The sequence below is a fragment of the Misgurnus anguillicaudatus genome, chromosome 11 (assembly GCF_027580225.2).
Source record: "Misgurnus anguillicaudatus chromosome 11, ASM2758022v2, whole genome shotgun sequence".
In the NCBI taxonomy this organism is placed as follows: domain Eukaryota; kingdom Metazoa; phylum Chordata; class Actinopteri; order Cypriniformes; family Cobitidae; genus Misgurnus; species Misgurnus anguillicaudatus.
In genome coordinates, this window is record NC_073347.2 from 36,461,261 (window position 1) to 36,484,169 (window position 22,909).

General features: G+C 36.5%; 1 protein-coding gene across 2 annotated transcripts in view; it reads right to left on the reverse strand.

The window, feature by feature from the left end:
- LOC129415714 (uncharacterized) overlaps positions 1-22,909 on the reverse strand; it is a 222,285-nt gene that overhangs the window by 190,951 nt on the left and 8,425 nt on the right. Inside the window, exons 5-9 of one of the 2 annotated variants that reach the window (XM_073873599.1) lie at positions 14,963-15,086; positions 14,447-14,722; positions 14,245-14,325; positions 10,376-10,495; positions 9,947-10,000 (exon numbers count right to left, since the gene is read on the reverse strand). In XM_073873599.1, coding sequence (XP_073729700.1) covers positions 9,947-10,000; positions 10,376-10,495; positions 14,245-14,325; positions 14,447-14,722; positions 14,963-15,086 — 655 coding nt within the window. The remainder of the gene's footprint in view (positions 1-9,946; positions 10,001-10,375; positions 10,496-14,244; positions 14,326-14,446; positions 14,723-14,962; positions 15,087-22,909) is intronic. The other variant, XM_055169813.2, reaches the window with a different exon arrangement.

Genomic DNA, 22,909 nt, shown 5'->3' on the forward strand with positions numbered 1-22,909 from the left:
TAGGCCTTAGTTTAATTAGCAAATATAACTAGTTTTACCAAACATGCCTTACTAAAAACATGACTTGTGTGCATTTTGAGGCAAAAAAAGGGCACTGATGTATTTTAAGATATGTCAGTGCAAGATTATTTCAGTTTGGGACAGCTCTTACATTTATTTACTAGTTTAATCCCTGTCCGGAAAACCGCCCCTTAGTGTTTAGTCCATTCCAGTCAAGTTTATTGTTAAGTCTAGTTTAGTGTTCAGTCTGTATATCTCGTTTTATGTGGTTTTGCCCCATCGTGGGTTTTTTGGTTCCTGTTTTGTTTAGTAAATATTTGTGTTTTTCTACTTGTGATCCTTTAATTGTCCTTGAGAGAAAAGTTTTCACAGTAGATGCTACATTCCACATTACAGGCATGACACATAACACAATCACTTTCAACATATCAATGATACATAATATGAAAACATTACCAGTATTGGGTGTGTGTTAATGAACTGCAGGCCCATTAAAACGAGCACTCAAAAATAATTCAGGTATGCAGGTGGCCCCTAGATTCAGGCTTGCTGCCTAAAATCACTTATGTTGCATGGTTTCTAGCTCAATATTGGATTACGCACAGAGCGAAAAAGAGAGAGCTCTTAGGCAGACAGTGTGGTTTGAAAGTACCACACTCCATAACAACGAAACCAGCTCAGGTAATTGCATTCTGAACGTGTGCGCATTGACCAGTATTAAAGATCCTGAAATGCCGGTACACTCCGAACAGAATTCCTCATGCGCTTAATTCAGCTGCATTCAATCCATGAAGGGAGATTGAGACGAGTATTTTACCCAGCACTGAAAAATTGCCTATTGAGAGACTCATTCTAAGCGTTTCACAAAAACCTGGTGTTGTCGTCCAGGTCACTATAATTAACCTCTGGGTGACGTGCCGTAAGCTTAATAGCTCAAAACACAGTAACGTCTGTATGCGCTATCTTGTCGCAAATTGTCCCAGTTTAATGTTCTGGCCTCTATCTGGGTTAAGAGGTGACCGTGTTCACCGTCAGAGAGTATGACATACTCTTTGTGCTTTAAACTGATATAATTCACATTGCTAATGCATCTATTAAACATTTGACCAGTGTGTCTATGTTTTGTAATTGCAGATTCAAGGCTTTTGCAGATGCAGTAAATCTAGCAGGTTTATTCATCAGGCTATCAATTTGAAGCTCTAATTTAGTCAAATTAATTAGATTTAAAACAAAAATAAGGCATTTAGGCTTGACCCCTAAAATGTTTGTAAACTATTAAAGGATTTTTCTACCATCAGAGCAATTAAAAGGGGTGCAATGGTTTAAAAATATGTTTTTTATGGCACAAGATGATAAAACGAAAGAACGGAATAACAACAAAAATATTTCATAATTTATGTTATTATTTACTCACCCAATGTATGTCTTTATTCAAAAAAGTGTTATCTGGTGCATTTTTCCGATTTTTGCTATTATGAAACCAACACAAAAGTGATTTAAACTGCAATTCATCGACTGCCCACTAGAGACAAGCTCCAAAACGAAGTCAAACCGCATAGACCCCACATTTTAAAATGCCCGAATTTATAGCAGAAAATAATATGTTTACAGTCTTGTACAAAAAGTGTTTTGGTCTATATAGCACATTTTTCCCTTCATGACAACAGCACATAAATGTTTTAAAATATAAAAAGATCAAAGGATTAAAATGTAAAAGACTATTATTGAGTTATGAGAAGTAAAGAGCTGCTTCCTGTAGCCTGGTAAGTAATTAAACATTTTGCTTTAAACAAATGCTTTTTTAAATGCTACCCCATGGATTTATTGTATATGATGACCTGTGGATATGATGAGATGAGATCCGTTTTTATGTAATGCTTTCACATCGCTGTCCCGAGTGCTGAAACGTTTCAGCTCTCCACATGTTTGTAAATTATTATCTCCCTGTTTGTTACAAATAAAGTATTTTTAGAGTACAAACATTTTCTTGCATATCTGCAAACTATTTTATGAGTGATTATGTAGGATATCCACACATTTACAGCAATTAAAAGCCTGCTATTTGTACTTCCATAACTGAAAGAAAATGGATTTTAAAAGTTTTAATACCAAAAAATAATAGTTTCAATACAAATGATTTTTTTTTATATAAATGGATTGATAATTGGTTTATTCCATGTTACGTACAAAACACACCCATTATGAGAATAGGAACAACCCTTTTAGACTGTGCACTTGGCGCACAAACCATTTTTCCCGCCGTTAAAATAATAAGTGGAATCAGACACGCCTGTTTAGGTCCGTGCACCGTGCGCTTTAGACAATGTGCTTAGATCGTTAAAATATGGCCCTATATCTTTCTATAAAATTTATTCAAGTGTATTTGATTATAATGGGCTGTGCAATTTACTCTTTTTGATTTACAACTTTTGATTCAATTTATTACAAAAAAAGTTAAAAGAGGTAAAACAAGTATTGTGCGATTCAAATCTAAATTGCATGCTGCTGGACCGATATGTTTTGTAAGGTACTTTGAAGGCACCACTGCTTTGACACGTGAAGTCTATTGCATCACTTACTTATTAATAAAAAATAAATAAATGGATGTTTCAAAGTCACTGAGTAATCATGTTAATCAAGCAACCCTAGTTTAGATTTTCATTTTTTTTTCATCAAACCCTTTTGTATGCCTTCAGGACACTTAAAACATATGGCACGTGTCAAGTGAAGTTATTTTTTTAGCAATTTTGGGTCCTTTTGAAGCTTGAAATGGTGGTCACCATTCACTCCCTTAGTAACCAGAAAACCCCAAAACAAAGAAAGACACTGGGGTATCATGGGGTTAAATAAATAAATAACAAAGTTTTGGGGATGAACTATAGACGGTTTTCAGCAGTAACAACATAAACAACCGGCTGTCGCAGTCCGCACGTAACTTCCAGTAAACTCCGCTAATAATAAATAACAACAAAGTACTTTAAACGTAGTTTAAAGCAAAAAAACAACACATAGATTACCTAGGAAACCAAAACATTTGTTATTCTCGACGAGGTTTTTGTTCAACAGATCAGTTTAGCAACTAGTCAGACCATTAAAAAAACAAAACCGGAAGCAAAGTTCAACATGTCTTGTTTGAAATCTACATGTAACTGGCAAATTGATTGCTAAATGGATACCTGTGGTTCTGGTTTTGGTCCAGGATTGTGTCATAGAGGGTCTAGTATTGCTTTTGATCATTAAGGGCTTTGGTATTGTTGTTTGCATATACTCTATTCTCCATACACAACTCTAACAGCATAGTTGTGTAATGCAAATGAACACTTAAACTACACAGTAAAATCTTTACAATCCCTAAGTCAACTCAAGGTGGTAAAAACGTAACAGTAGCCCAATAAAGAGCAAACCGCTGGCCTTACGGTGCACAGCAACAGTATACAACATGCACTACAGCATAGCAATTCAATATAGTGACAATGCTATCAGGCAATTCAACTGTACAATTCAAATATGGAGGATTTAGTAAGTAAACAAGTTTAGCCCGCAGTCTATAAATATGAGATTTTATTTCTCCCTGTTTCCATTCACAGTGCTGCAGTAAATCAGGCCTGTCAGCTTATACATATGCAAGCTCTTTCCCATCTTCCCTGCCACCATAACTTTGCATTTCTTTTCTCCAAAAATACATTGTGTGTCATTGACAAATTGCATCACCAGCACAAAGCCCGGAAACCCGGCTTGCTTGTGGTATTCTCTTTGTGAAGGTAATAACAGAACAGACTCAACGGGAGACAATGAAAATAATCGCCAGCCACAAAATGCATGTGCTTCATTTTAACATAATACATTTTCAGTGCCAGAGAAACATTAACATGTAGAAAAAATGTGGTTGCATTCTTCCACAATCTCAGATGTAAAGGTACAAAAGCTGTCAGCGGGGTCGTACCCTTTCAAAAAATACACCTTGGTACCTAAAGGGTGCATATTAGTTCCCCCGAAAGTATATGTTGGTACTTCAAAGATACATATCTGTAGCTAAATTGACCTGTTTAAAGAGTACTGTCCCAGTGAAAACTTTTGTAACTTTATTTCTGACAACGCCTGGAAGAAACTTCAGATTCATTCTTTATCGTCCTCGTTAGAGGAAATTTGTTTTTTACAGAATGTAACAATCACATTCAACACACCGAAAAAAATCACATTCAATGAATTCATTGCTCTTATAGCTACACTATGATTATTTTGTGGTTACCATGGTTTTACCAGAGTAACCATGTTTTTTTGGTTTTAACTGTAGTAAAACCATGGTTATCTTTCATAAGTGTTGGCTGTCTGTACATATGGCCTGAAGGGTGAAGAGTAAAACATGGGTTGAAAGGGTGGCTGGCATTTTGTATTATGATGTTTGCTCTACGAATGATATCACGAACAAAACTTAAACTGGACATTCAGTAAACACGCACAGAAATATGTGCTTAAATTCTCATGACCTTAAATGTAAATGCTTTACATGTTTTTACAGTATTCATGGCGTAATACGATTATGCAACTACAACATCCATCTTTAAATATCTCGTATAATCAAATGTATAGTTTTAGGGCATTTAATCAATATCTGTTAGCTTTGTCTCTTCTTAAAAAAAAAACATGCACAAAGATATTGACGACTTGTTAGTAGGGGCCAGTACATTTTTTGCTTCAATAAAAAGCTCAGAATAAGAACATAATGTACCCACGTCACAAAATACCACCTCAGGGTCTGAACACATGCATAAAGCAACAAAAAACAATACTAAAATACGTTCACAATTTTATGAAAAACAACAGAAAAATCACAATCCTAACCATCTCCAGACTGAATCTAGTGACAGCCGGTGATTTATTTTTTGAGGGCGCACAAAGCGAAGCTCCTCAAAACATGGTATTTAGCCCATCATGTATGGCAAGCCATTTTGATATTAATTAACATTGTAACTAGTGGAAATGTAATTCTTGATATCAACAATTGCCAAAGTTACTAATAGAAATGTAATTCATGATATCAAGAATTAAAATTTTAACTAGTGAAAGTTGAATTTTTGATATCAAGAACTCAACGAATAAAAGTCAAAACGGCTTGCCATAATCATGTGTGTGGCTCATCATGAAAGGCTTTATGATAAAAGAGACGCTCACATTTGCCAGATACTCGCTTAATCTCATGTGTAATCAGAGTTTACTGTAAAGTCAGTGTCTTGCGAGTATTTTGTGAATGTGACGTGTGTGCAGCAGGCATTTATTTTGACATGATACACATAGGATAACATGATGCACCGAAACACATATTTTGACATGACAAGCCACACACAACACTACTAACAGATATTTTGAATTTGCGCCTTTCAAACAAGAAGTCCCAGCCGCCACTGCTAAAATCCTAGATGAGAATGATTTAACTTTAATTAATTGTTAAAATAACGCCATGATCCTGAAGAGTGTAGTGTACACCATGAGTTTAAAAAAGCTTATCTTAAATAAGTCATTTGAATAAACAGCACTCATAAACACATTGTAGTCTCACTTGAGAAATGAGAGGAGGGTTGGACCCAGAAATGGTGCCCCGTAGTTCACGAATTAACAAGCTGATAACATCTGAAAATGACTAACAATAGTAGCGAGCAATAAATCAAACATTTTTGGCTTTGGCGGAAAGCAGGGGTCTCCAACCTTTTTGTGAACAAGGCCTATCATAATGGATAAACAGGACTTTTTTGGTATAGTCTACTGAAAACTTTTGTTTTACTTGTTGATTTTATTTTATTTGACTTGTTGATATGTTTTAGTACCGTTTACAATGTTAGCATACGTAAACCAAGCCAAGCTAATATAAAAAATATGTAATAAATAAATATTACAGTTCAGACTATTAATAGAATGTGCTTTGGCGGGCACCTCACAAACTCTGTGCAGGCTACCCGCGGGCACCACGTTGGAGACCCCTGAAGTCAAGGCTATTAATTTTTAAAAACAAAAGACACCCTTTTTATGTCCTACAGAATGTCCTTTTATATGTCCTAAAATAATTACTTCAACACAACTTATGAATGTCATCTTCTTGAGGGATCCGTTATGTTGATAAAATAACATTCAAGGCAAAAACTTCTTACAGACGATGTCCACTATGCAATACTAAATAACAGCAAATCGTTTCAACAAACTTCACAAAATAATTTTGATAGTTGTCAACTGCCCTTAACATTCAGAAAAGTCATATAACACAGATCAAGCACTAATATGTGACCCTACAAGGGAAAACTTAACTTACGTGCATTTTTTTTGTGATTTATGAACACATCCTATATAATGTAAAGAATATTCTGTATATATCATCTTGCTATCTTTAATATTGACTGAGTAAGATCATGTCAAAGACGTTGATGCTCCAAATCTCATCATTAGATTATAAGACTTTCACAGACAGAGTCACATGTGGGCATCAAACCAAGTGTGCCCTGTCTATTCTGACATATAATGCTGATTAATGAGCACCATACGGTGACGAAAGAAGCGTCAGAAGACAAAACCCCATTTTAAAATAGGACAATAGAGAAGGAAATGTACCATGATGACCCGTTGACCTCAAACTCCCACAAATGGTGATCTGAGTCTCCGCTTAGCATTGAAACCGATCCTAGAATATCCCCTGGGATTGTGCCGTTATACCACAGGAGCTATGGAGAATTGCAGCGCTGACAACTTGGGAATCCAAGCATGCACCAGTGATCTCACAAAAACACAATAAAACGGAATGCCAGGAGATGCCGAATTAGCCGCTTATCTGCCTGTCTCAGTGCAACAATAATGGAAATTCCAGAAGCTGAAACGATGATTGTGTCACACCAGACTGCACCGGGAAAACAATAACAATTCAATTCACCTTTATCACCTCTTACCTAGCCTAAGCCTCTATTAAAACATATTACATTCGTTGATGTGTTAAAACATCATGGATTGTATCACAAATGTCATGTTTTCTTACATGATCCATGTCCTATAGGGTTATGTGAAAAAGATTGACATTGAACATTTATTTTTAGACATTTCGATATTGAGCAAAGTAAACAAACTCTAGCAGAAGCTACACATCCATCACAACAGCAATGCAATATTATTCATCTGTTAATACACATTGCAATTTAAGTAAGAAATAAGATTTACCAATGAGAGTTGCTTTTGGCAAACAATATTAACACTACCTCAATGTCACTTTTTGTCAAAGAATGAACTTATTTTGTCGAATAGAAAATTTCCTCACAGGTTGGTCCTATAGGAATGTGATTTAATGGCTTTATTGTTTCCAAAAAGGTATTCAGAAAATCGCACACCAACACGTGGTGCTGTCAAGAAACATCTCTATTTCAAAACACAACAAACCAATTAAGCTAATGACCTGAAGGACCATTTGTCCTTAACAAACATATCCTCAGCTGTTCATTCATAGGGATTCCTATCATTCTTGCTTTAGCTTCAGTCTCTCTGTGCCACTAGGAAAGACATAAAGCTTTTTACTGCTAACATACTTTACTGAGAAAATCCCTCAAATCGCTTCTTAATATGTAAGGATAATAGCATTATAACCTCTGCGGCATCGTATCTAATAAAATTAAGCCTACTGTAAATGTGGCGGGGAGAACTTTCTGCTATTAAAAGAATCACTCCAAGTAGACTTTAAAAAAAAACATTTACGATTCACTTTAGACATGGTCACATTAGTAGTTCACCCTCAAAATAATAATGTTATCATAAATCACTTACCCCTTCAACTACGTCAGCAGCGTGCGCCATAGTTTGCTCGTGAACGCACCAATGAGGAGAACACATTTGTGACCAGTCACGGAAAGTAGGAACACAAGTCGGATTTTGAGTTATTCACACATTCTGACAGTGCAGTTTCTAAGCTTTCCAACGATGTGTAACACATGGAAATCTGATAAGATTTGGAGAAATTGTGGCCATTTGAATATAAGAACTCAGGAAAACTCAAAGCCGAGAAATTAGAGACGGAAAGGTACTCTTTTTTTCCTGCTGGGGGAGACAATAGGGCTCATTTACATCTCATTTAGCTAAGCCATACCTATCCCTGTAAAGCCGTTTTGAGATACAGATGTTCTAGCATCATATGTAGTATTTTATGACAGAAGTCTGGATGACAACATGCAAAAATAAACATGACTTTTTACCTTTGTGTTGATCACAAGTAGAATCCAGTCTGTTTCAGATGTGTGAATCATCCAATGACCATTTTTGTCCACAAATGCGTATAATCCGTGAAATATAGATATGTAGTCTATTGTTTACATCAGATTTCGCATGAATGTCTGGTATATAATATACAATCTGAGGACTATTTACATGGTAACACTGTATATACTTTACGTTACGTTAAAAACATGAACCCGCCTTCAAAGTTTGTATTTAAAATAGGGAGGTAGTATAATAGATAATCCAAACAGCGCTGTTGAAAACGTGACGTCCTTTAGTGATGTTACCAATCACTCGCTTGTTCCTCCCTCAGCCAATGACTTCATGGAAAATATTGATAGACAAAACATGTAGCCAATTATATAACGAATTCAATGATCTCTGTGTGACTTTTTGTGTGTGTTTGACTTCATGCTGCGCTGCAAGAACTGACAGAGAGATGACGTCGAAGTACCGCAAGAGCGAGTCGAAATTAAACTACTCCGTAAGAACTACTCAGTACTACTCCGCGGTACTTTGACATCATCCGACTACGGTGCCGCGGCTGACTGTTGATCTGTTCCGCCCCACAACTTCTTTTTTTCTTTTGTTTTGTGTGCCCGAGCTTCATTTACAGTCTGGGGAGATGCACGCTGTAAGTTTAAAAAAAAACGTAGCAAACATGTCTGAGGAACAGGGCAGCCGGATCACTACAGTCACGTGACTTCACGCGGTTCACAACAGAACCAAAAGAGAAGACAATGCTGAATAAAGTCGTAATTCTTGCTATTATTGGACCAAACTGTATTTTTGATGCTTCAACACATTCTTACTGACCCACTGATGTCACATGGACTACTTAGATGATGTTTCTATTACCTTTCTGGACATGGAAACCGTAAATAGGTTTTTAATGGAGGGACAGAAAGCTCCCGGACTAAATCTAACGTTAAAACATCTTAAACTGTGTTTCGAAGATGAACGGAGGTCTTTTGAGTTTAGAACGACATAAGGGTAAGTCATTAATTACATTATTTTCATTTTTGGGTGAACTATCCCTATTAAGTAGCCACGCTGTTCCCTTTGCCGCTTTTCCAGTATGTAAATACACACAGACAATGACGCCCCCTGCTGCACGCTAGAATCTCCGAAAAAACAAGCCGATTTCAACCGCAAAATGTACGCTTTTAAATAAACAAAAACTGCTATCTCAAACATGGTGAGGCTTCATCGTGATCTCAACTAACAGATTCTGCAAAAAAAAAAAAAAACGAAAATCACAAATTTTGAAAAAAAACTTTGAAGTTGTGCTGCTGACTTGTGTCACTGGTTTCCATGACGGCTCACATTTTTTAATAAAATTGTTCGTTTTGTTATTCTTTTCGCACAAAAGTGTTTCAAAAGTTGCTTCATAATATTATTATTGAACTACTGATAGCACATGGTCCGTTTTGGCGATGTCTTTCATTCTTTTACTGACTTGATTGTGTAAATGAAACCGCAGTCTACCAGACAGATACAAGCTTCCCGGTTTTCATCAAAAATATACAAAAATGTGTTCTGAAGACAATCTGAGGACTTGGTGGTCAAGAACGAAACATCATAAGTGATTTATGATAACATTGTCATTCTGGGGTGAACTAACCCTTTAAGTACGACTTACGAAGAACTAAGCAATACTGATATTTAAAAAAAAATTATCTATGGTGTTGTTAAAAACATTATTTACCGTATCTCCTTTTTGTCCAAAATGTCCTGCCATACCTAGAAGTCCTCGATTCCCCTTTTAAATTAAAGCAGAACACAACCGGAATTATTCAACGTTAATATGATGAAACAACCTCTCGCATCAGCTCCTGAAAGTTGTGATCAAAATTCAAAGAGAGGTCCGAGCCTGACCTCTGTCTCTTTGTACTTCACAAAAGATTAGCTGAACATCACCCGCTGATGAAGTGCAAATCCGTGCCCAAACACCCCCTTATTTGTGCTAAATCGCCGCTAATAAGCTTTTATTTCTGCTTCTGGCTGCCGTCCAGGTATACGGACTGGCATAAATGTGCTTTAATTGACCATTCATTTTGCATGCAGCATTAGCTCAGAACGCACAATTGAGTAATAAGTCACTCATTTAAAAAACACTTTACAGGTTTTACTTTACTTTTAGAGAAGGGCAGTGGCATCGATCTGTGGGCTGCTGGGCTGGCAGGGAAAGCATTCGGTGGAAGTATCCGGTGACCAGTGGGGCCGCTGTTGGTTTGTGGGTTATTATGGGTTCACACTGGTTAAATTGAAAGAGAACAAACAGTGGTAAATCATTCAAGTGAAGACTGAAATAATCCATTATACCTTTTGAGTTACACAGTGACAAAGATGGGATGTTTGGGAATTTTAAGTCTGTGAAATCCAGACTAAAGTCCCATAAATTAATTATGAGATTAGGAGCATCAACATTCAATCTTTGACATGATCTTACTCAGTCAATCTTAAAGATATCATGATTATATTTTCACAAAATGTTGTTTATGTAAGGGTTCTGTGTGTTTCTGTTTTTCATGTTTGTCTCTTGTTTCCTTTTGCCCTTATGTGTTATGTTTCTATTGGTTATCTTGTCTGATGTGTTATGCTCTCATTGGTCCACTGTCCCTTAATATAGCCCCTATGTTTGTCTCTTGTCTAGTTTTAATGTTGTTTGTAATCTACTGTTTGGTGAGTTTGCACATGCCATGCCATGCCATGCATTTGTTCACGTTTTGTTTAAAAAATAATGGTGGTCAGAGCGAGGCTTCGTGAAACACCAAATCGGTTGAATCAATTGTGCCATATTGTTTCGAAGCTTTGAAATGTCAATACAAAACACATCCACAGTGACAACTAGTGGTCACTTGCATGTCTACATATTGAGATTGTATCTTGTTTGTTCATCACAAACAATGGGGTGCACTCGCATAAATAAAGGTACAAAAGTTGTCACTGGGACGGTACCCTTTCCAAAATGTACACCTTTGTACCCAAAGAGTAATAAAGGCATTCATCATCATCATCGTGGCACAGTGGATAGTGTTCTCAATTTACATGATGGCACCTTAGGATTGAACCCAGGACAAAGCATCACTGTTCACATCGATACAAAGAATTTAAAAATAAATGTTTTTGTTGTTTTCACATCTGTATGACAACTACATTGAGTTTCTTTTAGACCTCTTATTGTGAATTACATTTTTGTTAATGCAAATAAATACATTTAATAGGGATACATAAAAATAATAAAAAGAAATGAATAAAATAAATCAAGACAATTTTTTATTCAAAAATATTGATTGTGCTGCTGTTATATTATATATATTTTCTTCAGCATTTTTTCAAATCTCATAATAAAGGGACAATTGTTGGTGGCAAGCAAAGATATTTTTTGCAAGTACATAGAAATAAGGAAAGATTACTTGTACTTAAGAGAATCCTTGGCTCTGTGCAAAAACACATCTGCAAGGTTATTTTTCTTCCCAACAATGCAGGTAAGCCACCTTTCTTGTGAAATGCACCGAAGCTTCATTTAGCTGTAGTCACGTGACATAGCTGTTTTGAATCACACTTTGGATCAGTGTTTTGAAAGATTTACTCGTCGAGATCTTGACACAATGTCGAAACGTCAGTTTCCTATAAGCAATCCCTATTAATAAATATGGCACTTGGGTTCTCTTTTAACTCATCTTCAGTGAACTTTGACACTTTACATTATGTAGGATGAGTTTATGTAGAAACCAGTAAATCACAATTAATGACTTGGATGGATTTTCATAGACTGGGTCACAAATAATAGCATACTTTACTACTCAAAATGTATAATGCTAAAGAAGCATATTATGCTTTAGACAGGGTTCGAATTCAAGGACTTTTCAGGTCCAATACCCTCAAATTCAAGGACTAAATGTAGGGACACATTTTAAGTGAAAGGCAAGGTTACATCGTGTTCCCTTTTAGGATACATTGTTACAGTTCCCTTTTGAGGGAACTCGCGCTGCATCACTGCAGTGACACTTTGGGGACGCATCCAGGTGTAAGTGCGTCTGAATGTGTATATCAAATTCAACCAATGGTGAGGCTTAACGACAAAGACAGGGTGACGCGGGAGCCAGGAAATATATCGCTATCTGAAATATTGCCGTTAAAGGGACGCAGGAAGTATGGCAAGAGAGACGCACCGTCTCGTTCCCTTCTCAGGGAACAACAGTTACATACGTAACCCGAGACGCTTTCATGCATCAAACACAACTATGCCAAAAAGCATTTTGAACCATGTTTAGACTTTAACCTGTTTGGCCACTTGGGCCATTCGGCTTCAGTAAGGAAACATTATGGAAATGCAACCACCCAATGCTGAGAGTGGATGGGATTAACATATAACTGTAAAGCACATGTTTCCATTATAGCACGGAGCAAGGATGTGGATTTTCTTTAATCCAATCGTTTACGACAGGATGTTGCTTTTAATTAATCAGAAATTATTGACCGGAGCGACTCAAGCTAAAGGACATCCTCAAGGGCTTTGCCAACAAAAACTATACACCAAGAACAATGCACTGAAATCACCATGGCTCATATCCAAATCCAACGTAGGCAGCGTTTTAAGACATCAAAAGCATAGACAGCATAATTATATTTATGCCTTTTAGGATTGCTTCTTTCAGTCAAATATTAACAGAGCATTGCACGTATACTTTTCAAAGAAGGCAATTCCATAATGCATGATGACAGCCCAGTGAAAAAATACACCCAACATGGTTGGATTATGCGAGAGACATAAATATAATTAATTCAGTATATAATGAAATCTAACTTTAAAATGCATCCAATCTAATCCAAAAATGCACTATGTAACACAAATCATGTGTATGCTTTGTACCGACTTATGTAAAGTCTTATAAATGCTTATATTGTGTAGGGTGACCATACGTGCCATTCTTCCCGGACGCATCCCGTCCAGGATTTCGGTGTGTCTTCCGGAAGTCGTATTTGTTGACCGCATACGCCATTCAGTTAAAAAAACATAAGATATACAATCGTAGTTTCATTCTTACCTTAAAATGTAACGGTTGCTTTTCTGTAATAATAATAATAATCCTCTATGACGTATGCGGTCGACAAATTTGACTCGGGAGACGAACACAAAATCCTGGACGGGATTCATCCGGGAAGAATGGCATGTATGGTCACCCTAATATTGTGTGAAAACCCAGCCAAAATCTTTTTTTGTGTGTGATTTTATAGACAAACTCATCCTAAATCATGTAAAGAACATTCTGTGAAAATATAGACCATTTCAAATGATGTAAACAACACTGGTCCAGAAACACTTCCTGTTACAGTTTGTGACAGTTTTTTTATTTTTACATATATTATTATCTTTAAGATGTTTGTTTAACTTCAGTTAATTCAGGTTTATATGTTCTGTTGGTTTATTTTATCCCATTGTTTATCTAGTGTTAAAACACTGAAACAGGAAGTGCTTCTGGACCCGTGTTGTTTACATCTTTTGAAATGGTCTATAACCTTGATATCTTTAATATTGACTGAGTAACGGTGCAAACACACCAAACACGAAGCATCACGTTCCTGCTCGCAAGATTTAACTTTGTGCCATGCAAATTTTAGCTTGAATTGAATATTTTCAATTGGATATGAGGCGAATAGCAGGGTGCACTTTTGTGGCAATTTACATCATTCGCATCGCCCCACCCAAGTTCGCGTCTATTCGTGTGTTTGCATTGACTTTGTACGTAATCTCGCGCAAATCAATGAATTTGTGTTTTGTGCATGTCATTGAGTGAAAACAAACTTTTATGCTTCTAATCTCATAATTATATTATGAATATTTAGCCTGTATGTGTCACAATTGGATCTCGCTATTAAAATGAAAAAAATTCAACATGCAACTGTAGCAGTAATGAAGTATTACAAATTGAATTGGATAAAGTCTCTAATTTTAGTGCAGAATGATGGAGGGCTTGTATGAGTACAGAAATGTCTTACTGTCACTTCAGGAGAATCACAGCATCTGTCCAGGTCAGATATTCTAGCATCACATAAGATCAGAATCTCCTGAAGCTCAATCTGTGAAAGTAAATGGTATTGTGAGCATTAAAACAGACGCTTGAGAACCAAATATAATATACCCTGCAGGTGTATTAAAACAAGACTAAATACTGATGAAGAAAGTGTTTTCAGAACTCACATCCACCGGACGGCCATCTTCCACACGTGTAGTGATAAAGGTGCGACCGCTCAGATCCATGCCGGCCCTTTCGGCGGTCACCTGACGCTCGATCAGTTTACAGTCCAAATAGACAGTAACAGCATTACTCTCAACAGAAACACCCAGCTTGTGAAACTGTCGGTCGAATAGGGCGTGCAGGTCTCGGTTTTTGAACACATACAGGAGGCTGTTCTTCAGAAAACCTTGAGCTAAAAACTCCACAGACTTTTTAGCCCCATCTACTATTAATGACACCTAGATGAAATGAGAAATGCACATTAGAAATTCATCAATGCAGTTAATGAAGGAGGCATTGAATCAGAAAATAATGTAGTATCATTTTGTCAATGCCTTACAGAAAAATCACATGTGCAAAAACACATGTGGTAACTTTTAAAAGTCCATTTAAAGTACCATGTGAATAGATTTGAGCTATTTCTTATTTATAAAGTTTTAACTTCTTTACTTTTTTACTACGAAAAAAAACATTCATACCTGTGTGTCTCCGTCTTTATCAAACACCTGCACAACAAACCATCGATCTCTCTTTGTGGTTCTTCTTAACCGGAAGGTTGTAATAATCGAGTACTCGTGAGAAAGTCCACCAGGGAACACCAATCTATGTAAGACAATTGCAACAATTAGGGCTTATTCATTTAAAAATGACATAAATCGAACGAACAATAAACATTGTCAATGAATATGGATATGCTTCTATGCCATGTTAATTAATATTGTTGGAGAAGCTATTCTGAAACTCCAGAATAATGATCTGCAAACATTTATAAAACAGTTAGTTCCAGTCCTTGATTCTGATTGGTCAATAGCCATGTTTTATAAATGTATATCCAACTTGTGGTACCCCATGCAGCTGGTGGCGCCCTAGGTGACCGCCTAGTTTGCCTATGCCTAGAAATAACCCTGCTGTTAACAGTCGGAAAAGGAAGGCTTTTAGTAATTTCATGAAAGTTACGTTGATTCAGGTTTTTTTTTTTCAAACTTTTTCAACCCAACAGGTAATTTCAAGAGTCTGATCCACCATTTATTTTTTTATAGTTATATAGGTGAAAAACAAAACACAATTGTTAACTTTCAGTAGTTTTTGTTTCATTGAATAATATTAAAATACCTTATAGGGCTGCACGATTAAGGCATAATATCATAATTGTTTAGGCTACTGTATTTAAACTGAATTGGAAATGATATATTTGTAAAATACAATAAATTACAAGGCTGTAGAGATCAGTGCACTATTGCAGACTTAAATAGGCTACTGAGGATTTAATGATATTATTTTAATAAAGTGGGCCGGTAAGGCATGAAACTATAGGGCTGAAAATGAGCCCCACTCCGGCCCTGGCCTCTCATACATTATTGCTTACATATTACATAAAACAATATATTATAAAATGTAACTTCTCAAGACAAACAGCAGCATTTAACTAAATGTTTCAATATGACAAAGAAAACAAACTGCTGTACTAGGGTTTCTGGGCAAGGACTTTTTACAGTAGGAGTGTTTGATTATTGCCTGAAAACAAGCTTTTTATTATTTAAAAACAAACCCTAATACATCATAAAAATGTGCTTCCCGAGTCAGAAACACTGAGAAACAGAAGTACTGAACTAAATATTTTACTACAACAAAGAAAACAAAGGGCTGTACGAGGGTTTTGTGTGTGTTTGATTATTGCCTCAGGTCACTCAGTGTAAATGTGCCAACAAACAAGAGGCTTGAAAACAGCTGAAACTGTCAGACTAGTAAAGATTAAAGTCATGTCAAAAGTGTCATTAGTAACTAAACTGCTGTCATTGTTTGACATCTAACAGACACACATATAAAGACAAACATATACAGTATAAAAAACAAACAGGACAGCACCCTGAAGTCAACCAAAAGATTGAATTACTAGGCCATATAAACCTGTAGTGATTGATTAATTATTTATTCAGACAGTACAGGGTTAATTATAGTTAAGGTAAGTCCTACACCCTTAGCTGTATTGCTATTAGTTTTAGTAATTGATGTTAGTGCGATCACCTTATTGTGAACTATTGTAAACTTAAATTGCGTTTCTTCAAATTTGAAAAGTCTGCTATACACTAACACACGTTTAAGCTTATTAAAATCACTGATGAATAATATTATACATTTTTAAAAATGGTCTCATAACTGTGTGTTGTATGAAGAATGACTAATACTGTACTTCATTTTATAATATATTCATTCATACAGTATTTGATCATTTAAGCAGAACTGACAATGAATATAATCTCATGTATGAACACTGTAAAGGACAGAACAGAGAGAGAAATCCAACTTATAAGAAACAAGCTGAAAATGAGTTTCTGCTTAAATAGATCATGATCTGCTCTCTCAAGGCTGTCGGCCTGTCTGCAAAACGCGTTTCTTGCGTTTAAAGGCAAAGTGAGGAAAATGCACATCGACTTTAGATGCTGACAAGACCAAGTGTCTTTTGTAATAAAAAGAGACAACACAAAATGAGAGAATGTGGCCTAAAAACTAGATAAAAAATTAGTAAAACTAGGAAAGATTCTTCATGCATATTTCTTCACACACTTCACCCATACGAACATTTTGATATAATTTACACCATAATTAATCTAAATTGGCCATCTTCAGTGGAGCACAAACCTCTGGTGAACAGGTTTGTGTTTTATGGTTGGAGCATCTTATAATGATGAAAAATATATTTAATTGCTAAATCAGCCGTTGGACTTGGACCGCTGGGTGAAACCTCAGAAGTTGAAAGCACAATGTTTCTAAATGCACAAACTTTACCATCACAACAATTCACTTCATCACACATCCGAGGCCATATGCCAAATACAACAAGATGCAGCACTCACATCAACACAATGCATTTAAAACTAATCATAATGTATGATTAGAACTAAAACTAAAACATACTGTACCGTTTAATAAAGCAAATGTCCCTGCCACATCCTTTCAATCATTGCCTTTTTAAAGGTGAACACTCAGGGCCGGTTCTTGCCAGCTACAGAAGGTTGGGCTGGCAGATATCCTGTGTGGGCAATTATGTAAGGTATAATCAACGCTATCTCACGAGAATTCGTACATATTTTACGAATTGGATAATTTGTATCAATTCATACGACCACATTTGTAAGTTTTGGTACGATTTGCCTTGACCCCTGTGACATTGGGGTTAGGTGTGGGGCAGTGTTGTTTTCTTCAACGATGACGATAAAGAAATTATTTCGTTGACGCACCTTTTTTATGACAATAACGCAACGATGACTAGCTAAAAATGACTCTAAGGTGACGAAAACAAATCGAGACACTTTCGAGTTTTCGATGACGAGACGAGACGGAACGAAAATGATTATAAGTCTGACGTTCACAATGCATGTCATTTCTGCCTATTTTGCGTGAAATCTGTCTGTTTTTAGGTAAAAAGTATCAGCAATGCTGCCGCCACCTATAATTGTTTTGGTTACGCCCACCACCCGGCTGCCGCCATGCCGCACACGCGCACCAGATTTCACACAACAACAACACACCTGCGGCTGTGGCGAGTTCGAAGGACCGTGGCAGTGACACCAATAAACTACGAGATGATTTATGGACATACTTTCAGTATAATCAATCAGAAAGAAAAACGAAATGCATAATGGGAGACGACGGTAAATGTTGCCACAAACAAGGTGGAAAGAATACCACCAACCTCAAGCGGCACCTGAAGGCTCATCACGCTGATATTTTTTTAAAGGTAACTAACAAGTCATGCTGTTAACATATCATATACATTCAATTTTACTTGACAATCGGCTTGTGACACATTTCATGGTAAGCTTAAGGTTTTACATGTATCTACTTGTCAAACCTAAGCCCATTTCCAATAGTTTTTTGTGATGTATTTAAATAACAAGGCAAGGCACGCGTTTCTCAACTTTATAAGTGAGGTCTCAGCGTAACACATAAACTCAACATTAGGGATATCAGGCGCAACTTTTTTGTTATGTCATGCGCAGAAGGCACAACGGCAAGCCCTCAGGGACAACCTTAATCCACATTTTAATAGTATTAAATACACCACACTTTTTAACCTAAATTAATTTGTTAAAGACAATTTTTTACTTAATTTGACTTAAACTTGACTAAAACCTTTTTTGCATTTTCATAGACTAAAACTTGACTAAAACCTTTTTGTGTTTTCGTCGACTAAAACTTGACTAAAATGTCAAGTTTATAAGTGACTAAAACGTGACTAAAACTAAAAAGCATTTTCGTTCAAAAGACTAAGACTAAAACTAAAAGGGCTGCCAAAAACAACACTGGTGTGGGCTTAGGGGTTCAGTTTCGTTGTTGTTTTACATGAGAATCGTATGATTTTGCATGATTAACTTTGCGTGAATTGATACGAACTAGCCAACTCGTAAAATGTGTATCATTTCGCATAAGATTAGGTTGGGAATAATTGACGACGGGTCGTTGAATTATGAGAAAATAATGCACGCCCAAGGTGGTTATGCGGCACAACGCAAAGCGGAGTCATTACATTCAACATGTTGAATATTTCTGATTTGCGACAAGCATTTGACCAGATTCAGACACCGTGCACCACAGGAAAATCTAATAAGATAATCGGTTTAACCATGAAGACGATCGGGACTTAGTGTATAGACTGGGATTATCATAATGGGTAAAATCGCCTCAATTTAGCCTGAATATCTTTCGGCTTAACCGAAATTTTAGGTTTTTGTTTCTATTTGACTGTATCAGCTGGACAATAGGGCTAAAATTTCCTGAAAGTAAAGTAAGAGAAGTTTAGTGTTTGTGTAGGCTCTTCACCTTCACCCCCACACACATCCAGCTGACACCATCACCTGTCAGAGTTCAGCTTAATTGGTAAAAACTGTATGCAAGTCTGGTCGGGGGTGTAGGTAGACAGCTTGGCATCCTCGTCCCCCAAAACTACATTCTACCTCCAGCCGAGGAGACTCATAGTTGGCCCTTGACAAGACCCCGCAGCGGGCTGTTGACCACCAAGCGTTACATAAAGCAACAGATCGCAAATCATCTGACCCATGGCCCCGTCAGGGTCCCCGGGGAGCAAACAGTGTGTTTACAGTTGTATAAAAACGCTAAAAATATCTTTCCTTTCCCTGTGCAGATGACTGGGTGTTATTTTTCACTGGTGAAAAGTAAGGAGGTACAAGGAGACGTCCACTGAGCACTAAATCTCTGTGGCCAAACCAACAGGTGTGCTCGCAATAACAAAAAATAATCAATTAGATCAAACTAAAGACCATGAAAGGAAAAAGAAACAACTGACCTAAAATACGAAGTGTACACGTGCCCACGATATACATTTACACTGTCACTAAGCTCTTAGCTATTGGTCACTTTGAATGTATTTGGACATTTAAGCCATGTAAATGTCATATGAAGCAGTTTTGCAAACAGCGTTTAGATTAATCCAGGACTAGGGCTTACAGTAGTTATGTTGGGACATTAGTAGTTTTTACAAATATACAAACAAAAATCATACTGGAACACTGCATAATATCACAAAAAAATCTGCCAATGGGGTAAGCAAAAAAATCTTGAAAATTTTTCTTACACACTAAATTCAAGAAAAAAAAATCAAGAAAAATTAGCTTACCCCATTGGCAGATTTTTTTTGTTTGTTTTATGCACAAAATCACTTAAATTTGATATTTGTGGTCTAAAAACTAGACTTATTTTCTTGGGTCATTTTGCTCATCAAGAAAAAGTATCTTATTTTAAGAATTTTTAGATATTTTTACTGAAAACAAGACAAAAATACTAAGAAAGAAAGTCATTTTTTGTTGTGGCATTTGATATATCAGTGCAAGATGTTTTAAATGAAGGCAGCTTAAACATGCATTTTTTGTCATCCCCATTCAAACTAAGCCAAACGGATTTTTCATGCAACATCCAAATCAAAGAAGCATCCATTAACTATTACTTGTTTTTATATCTGTTTAATATGCACCATATTATCAGTTCAGTGCTGCATCATCATCACTTCTCAGAGATTTTGGGCATTTTTATAGGGTTTTTTGATCATGTTGCTTCATTCAGGCGACGGGCGCTGCAGACGCAACAGCGCAGTTGCAGACATCATTAGCATTTGAGGGCGTTCGCAGCTCATTACTGCTGCATTTTGTTATCTGAAGAATTAAAACATCGCAAAAAGGGTTCACAACACAAAACCAGAGTTCAGAAAAATGTGCAGTTAACCCTCGATGTGTAAAAAAGTTATGGTTAAAATGTTACAGTCTCACTGTTATATCAGTAGATTTCTAGATTCATTTCTAAATACAACGCAAAAGTTCACATAAAGAATGAGGTCAAATTTAGAGCAAAATGCTTTACTCTAATAATTTTATATAAACATATCGTTTTTTTAATTATTGCAATAATACGGAGCCCCTAAGGGGATGTGGAGCAAAAATTAAATAAAGTTTAGTTTTGCGTGCGCGCGTGAAACTATCGCGTGCGAGCGTGAAACTTTCGAAAGCGATAGACTCATGTGAGCACATGAAACTAAACTTTCGATTTTTTTACAATTAAATTGAAAATAGATTACAGATTATGTGTAGATTACAGCAGCGTTGAACATAAAAATGAATCACATGACTGTTACTTTATGCATTTAAAATTAAATTCATCTTATAACACAGTTGTTGTGCAAATGCATTAATGGCACAATTGTGCAGCATTAGACAAGTCATAAAAGTGACATAAAAGTTGGTCAACACTTTTACGTTGGTGGTTTTCACATGAAGGCAGGGGGGCTCAGAAGATTGTTAGAAATATAAGTGGAAGTACCAAGGAAAAGACTGTGAACGCTGTATAATATTTCTTTTAATGTCTGTTTGCAAATCTTTCTGTGAGCTGTGCAAACTGTGCACCCTTAAAAATATTGGTGCACGAGGCCCCTGGCTTTATGTGTTAAGTTACATTTATGCATTTGGCAGGTGCTTTTGTCCAAAGCAGCTCACAGTGCATTATAAAGTACTGTATACATTTTATCAATATATGTGTCCCCAGGGATCAAACCCACAACCTTTTGCGCTGCTAACGCAAGCAATGCTCTACCACTCCGCTACAGCAATTTTATGAATTAAATAAATAATTACAATGCATTACATAAGAAAACATCCAACACAGTGGCATCTACAAGCAAACTATGTTCGACCTTTACAAGGTGATTCCATTTTGTAGCTGTATTGTTCCTTTCAGGGTTACACAGATGTCCTAGCAGATGTAGCTTATTTTAGATGTGTATTATAAAAAGCTTATCATATAAACAATAAACATGTTCCACTAAGTTTGACAGCCAGAGTGTCTGAAGAAGCTATGCGTGCATTTTTAAAAGCTGTGATAAAATCAATGCAAACACCCAGCCTATAAAGTCAATCATTACTCTCACAAAACAGTGACAAGTCCAAGCCGTTTATCAGAAAATACAAAGAGCACATTTATGTAATCATGTAACACAAATACAATGCTTTATAGATTCATGATTCTCTGCTCTGGGTTTCTTTGGTTTGAATAGATGACCTTGACAAAATTCAAAGTACTCACAATGGGTGTTAGCATACAAATGTAATGAAGGAAGAAATTAAATCACTATATTATTGTATCATTGTATTTTGCATTATTCTCCTTCAACAAAAAAGTGTAGAGAATCTGAAGCAGGCTTGGTATAGGCTTGCTGGGACGCAGTAAGGAACAGTGGTGGTCAGTAACGTGTTAGAAGTAACGCGTTACTGTAATCCGATTACTTTTTTCAAGTAACGAGTAAAGTAAGGGATTACAACTGCAAAAACGGTAATAAGATTACTGTTACTTCCCCGTAACCATGCTGCGTTACTGCGTTATTTAACCTTGATTTTGTTTCATGAGACTGTCTCGTGACGTGACCGTCGAGTCGAGTGACAATGACGTATGAGCACCGCGCTATCAGTCAGTGTAGTGTTGATCATGAGGAGACAACATGGAGCGCAGAAGAGAACAAGACTATGCAGCGTTTAATGCTTGGAAGTATCGACATAACTTTGAGTTTAACTCAGTTAAAGGTGACAAAAACATTAGCGTCTGCTGTACACTTTGCGTGGGAATAAAACTTTTATCTACAGTGAAAAATTCTACCTCAAAAAACACCTAGCAAGCCGGCACAGGAATGTGAAACGTACTGAAAAAAAACCTGAACCCCCAGCTGACATGACCGCTGCGCCTCCATAAATAGTCCTCAGATTGTATATAATATTCTATTACAAGACGTTCATGCAAAAACTGATGTAAACAACAGACTATATATCTATATTTCAGGGATAATATGCATTTGTGGATGAAAATGGTCATTAGATGAATTCTATTAGACGGTTTTCATGGATTATTCACACATCTGAAACAGACTGTCT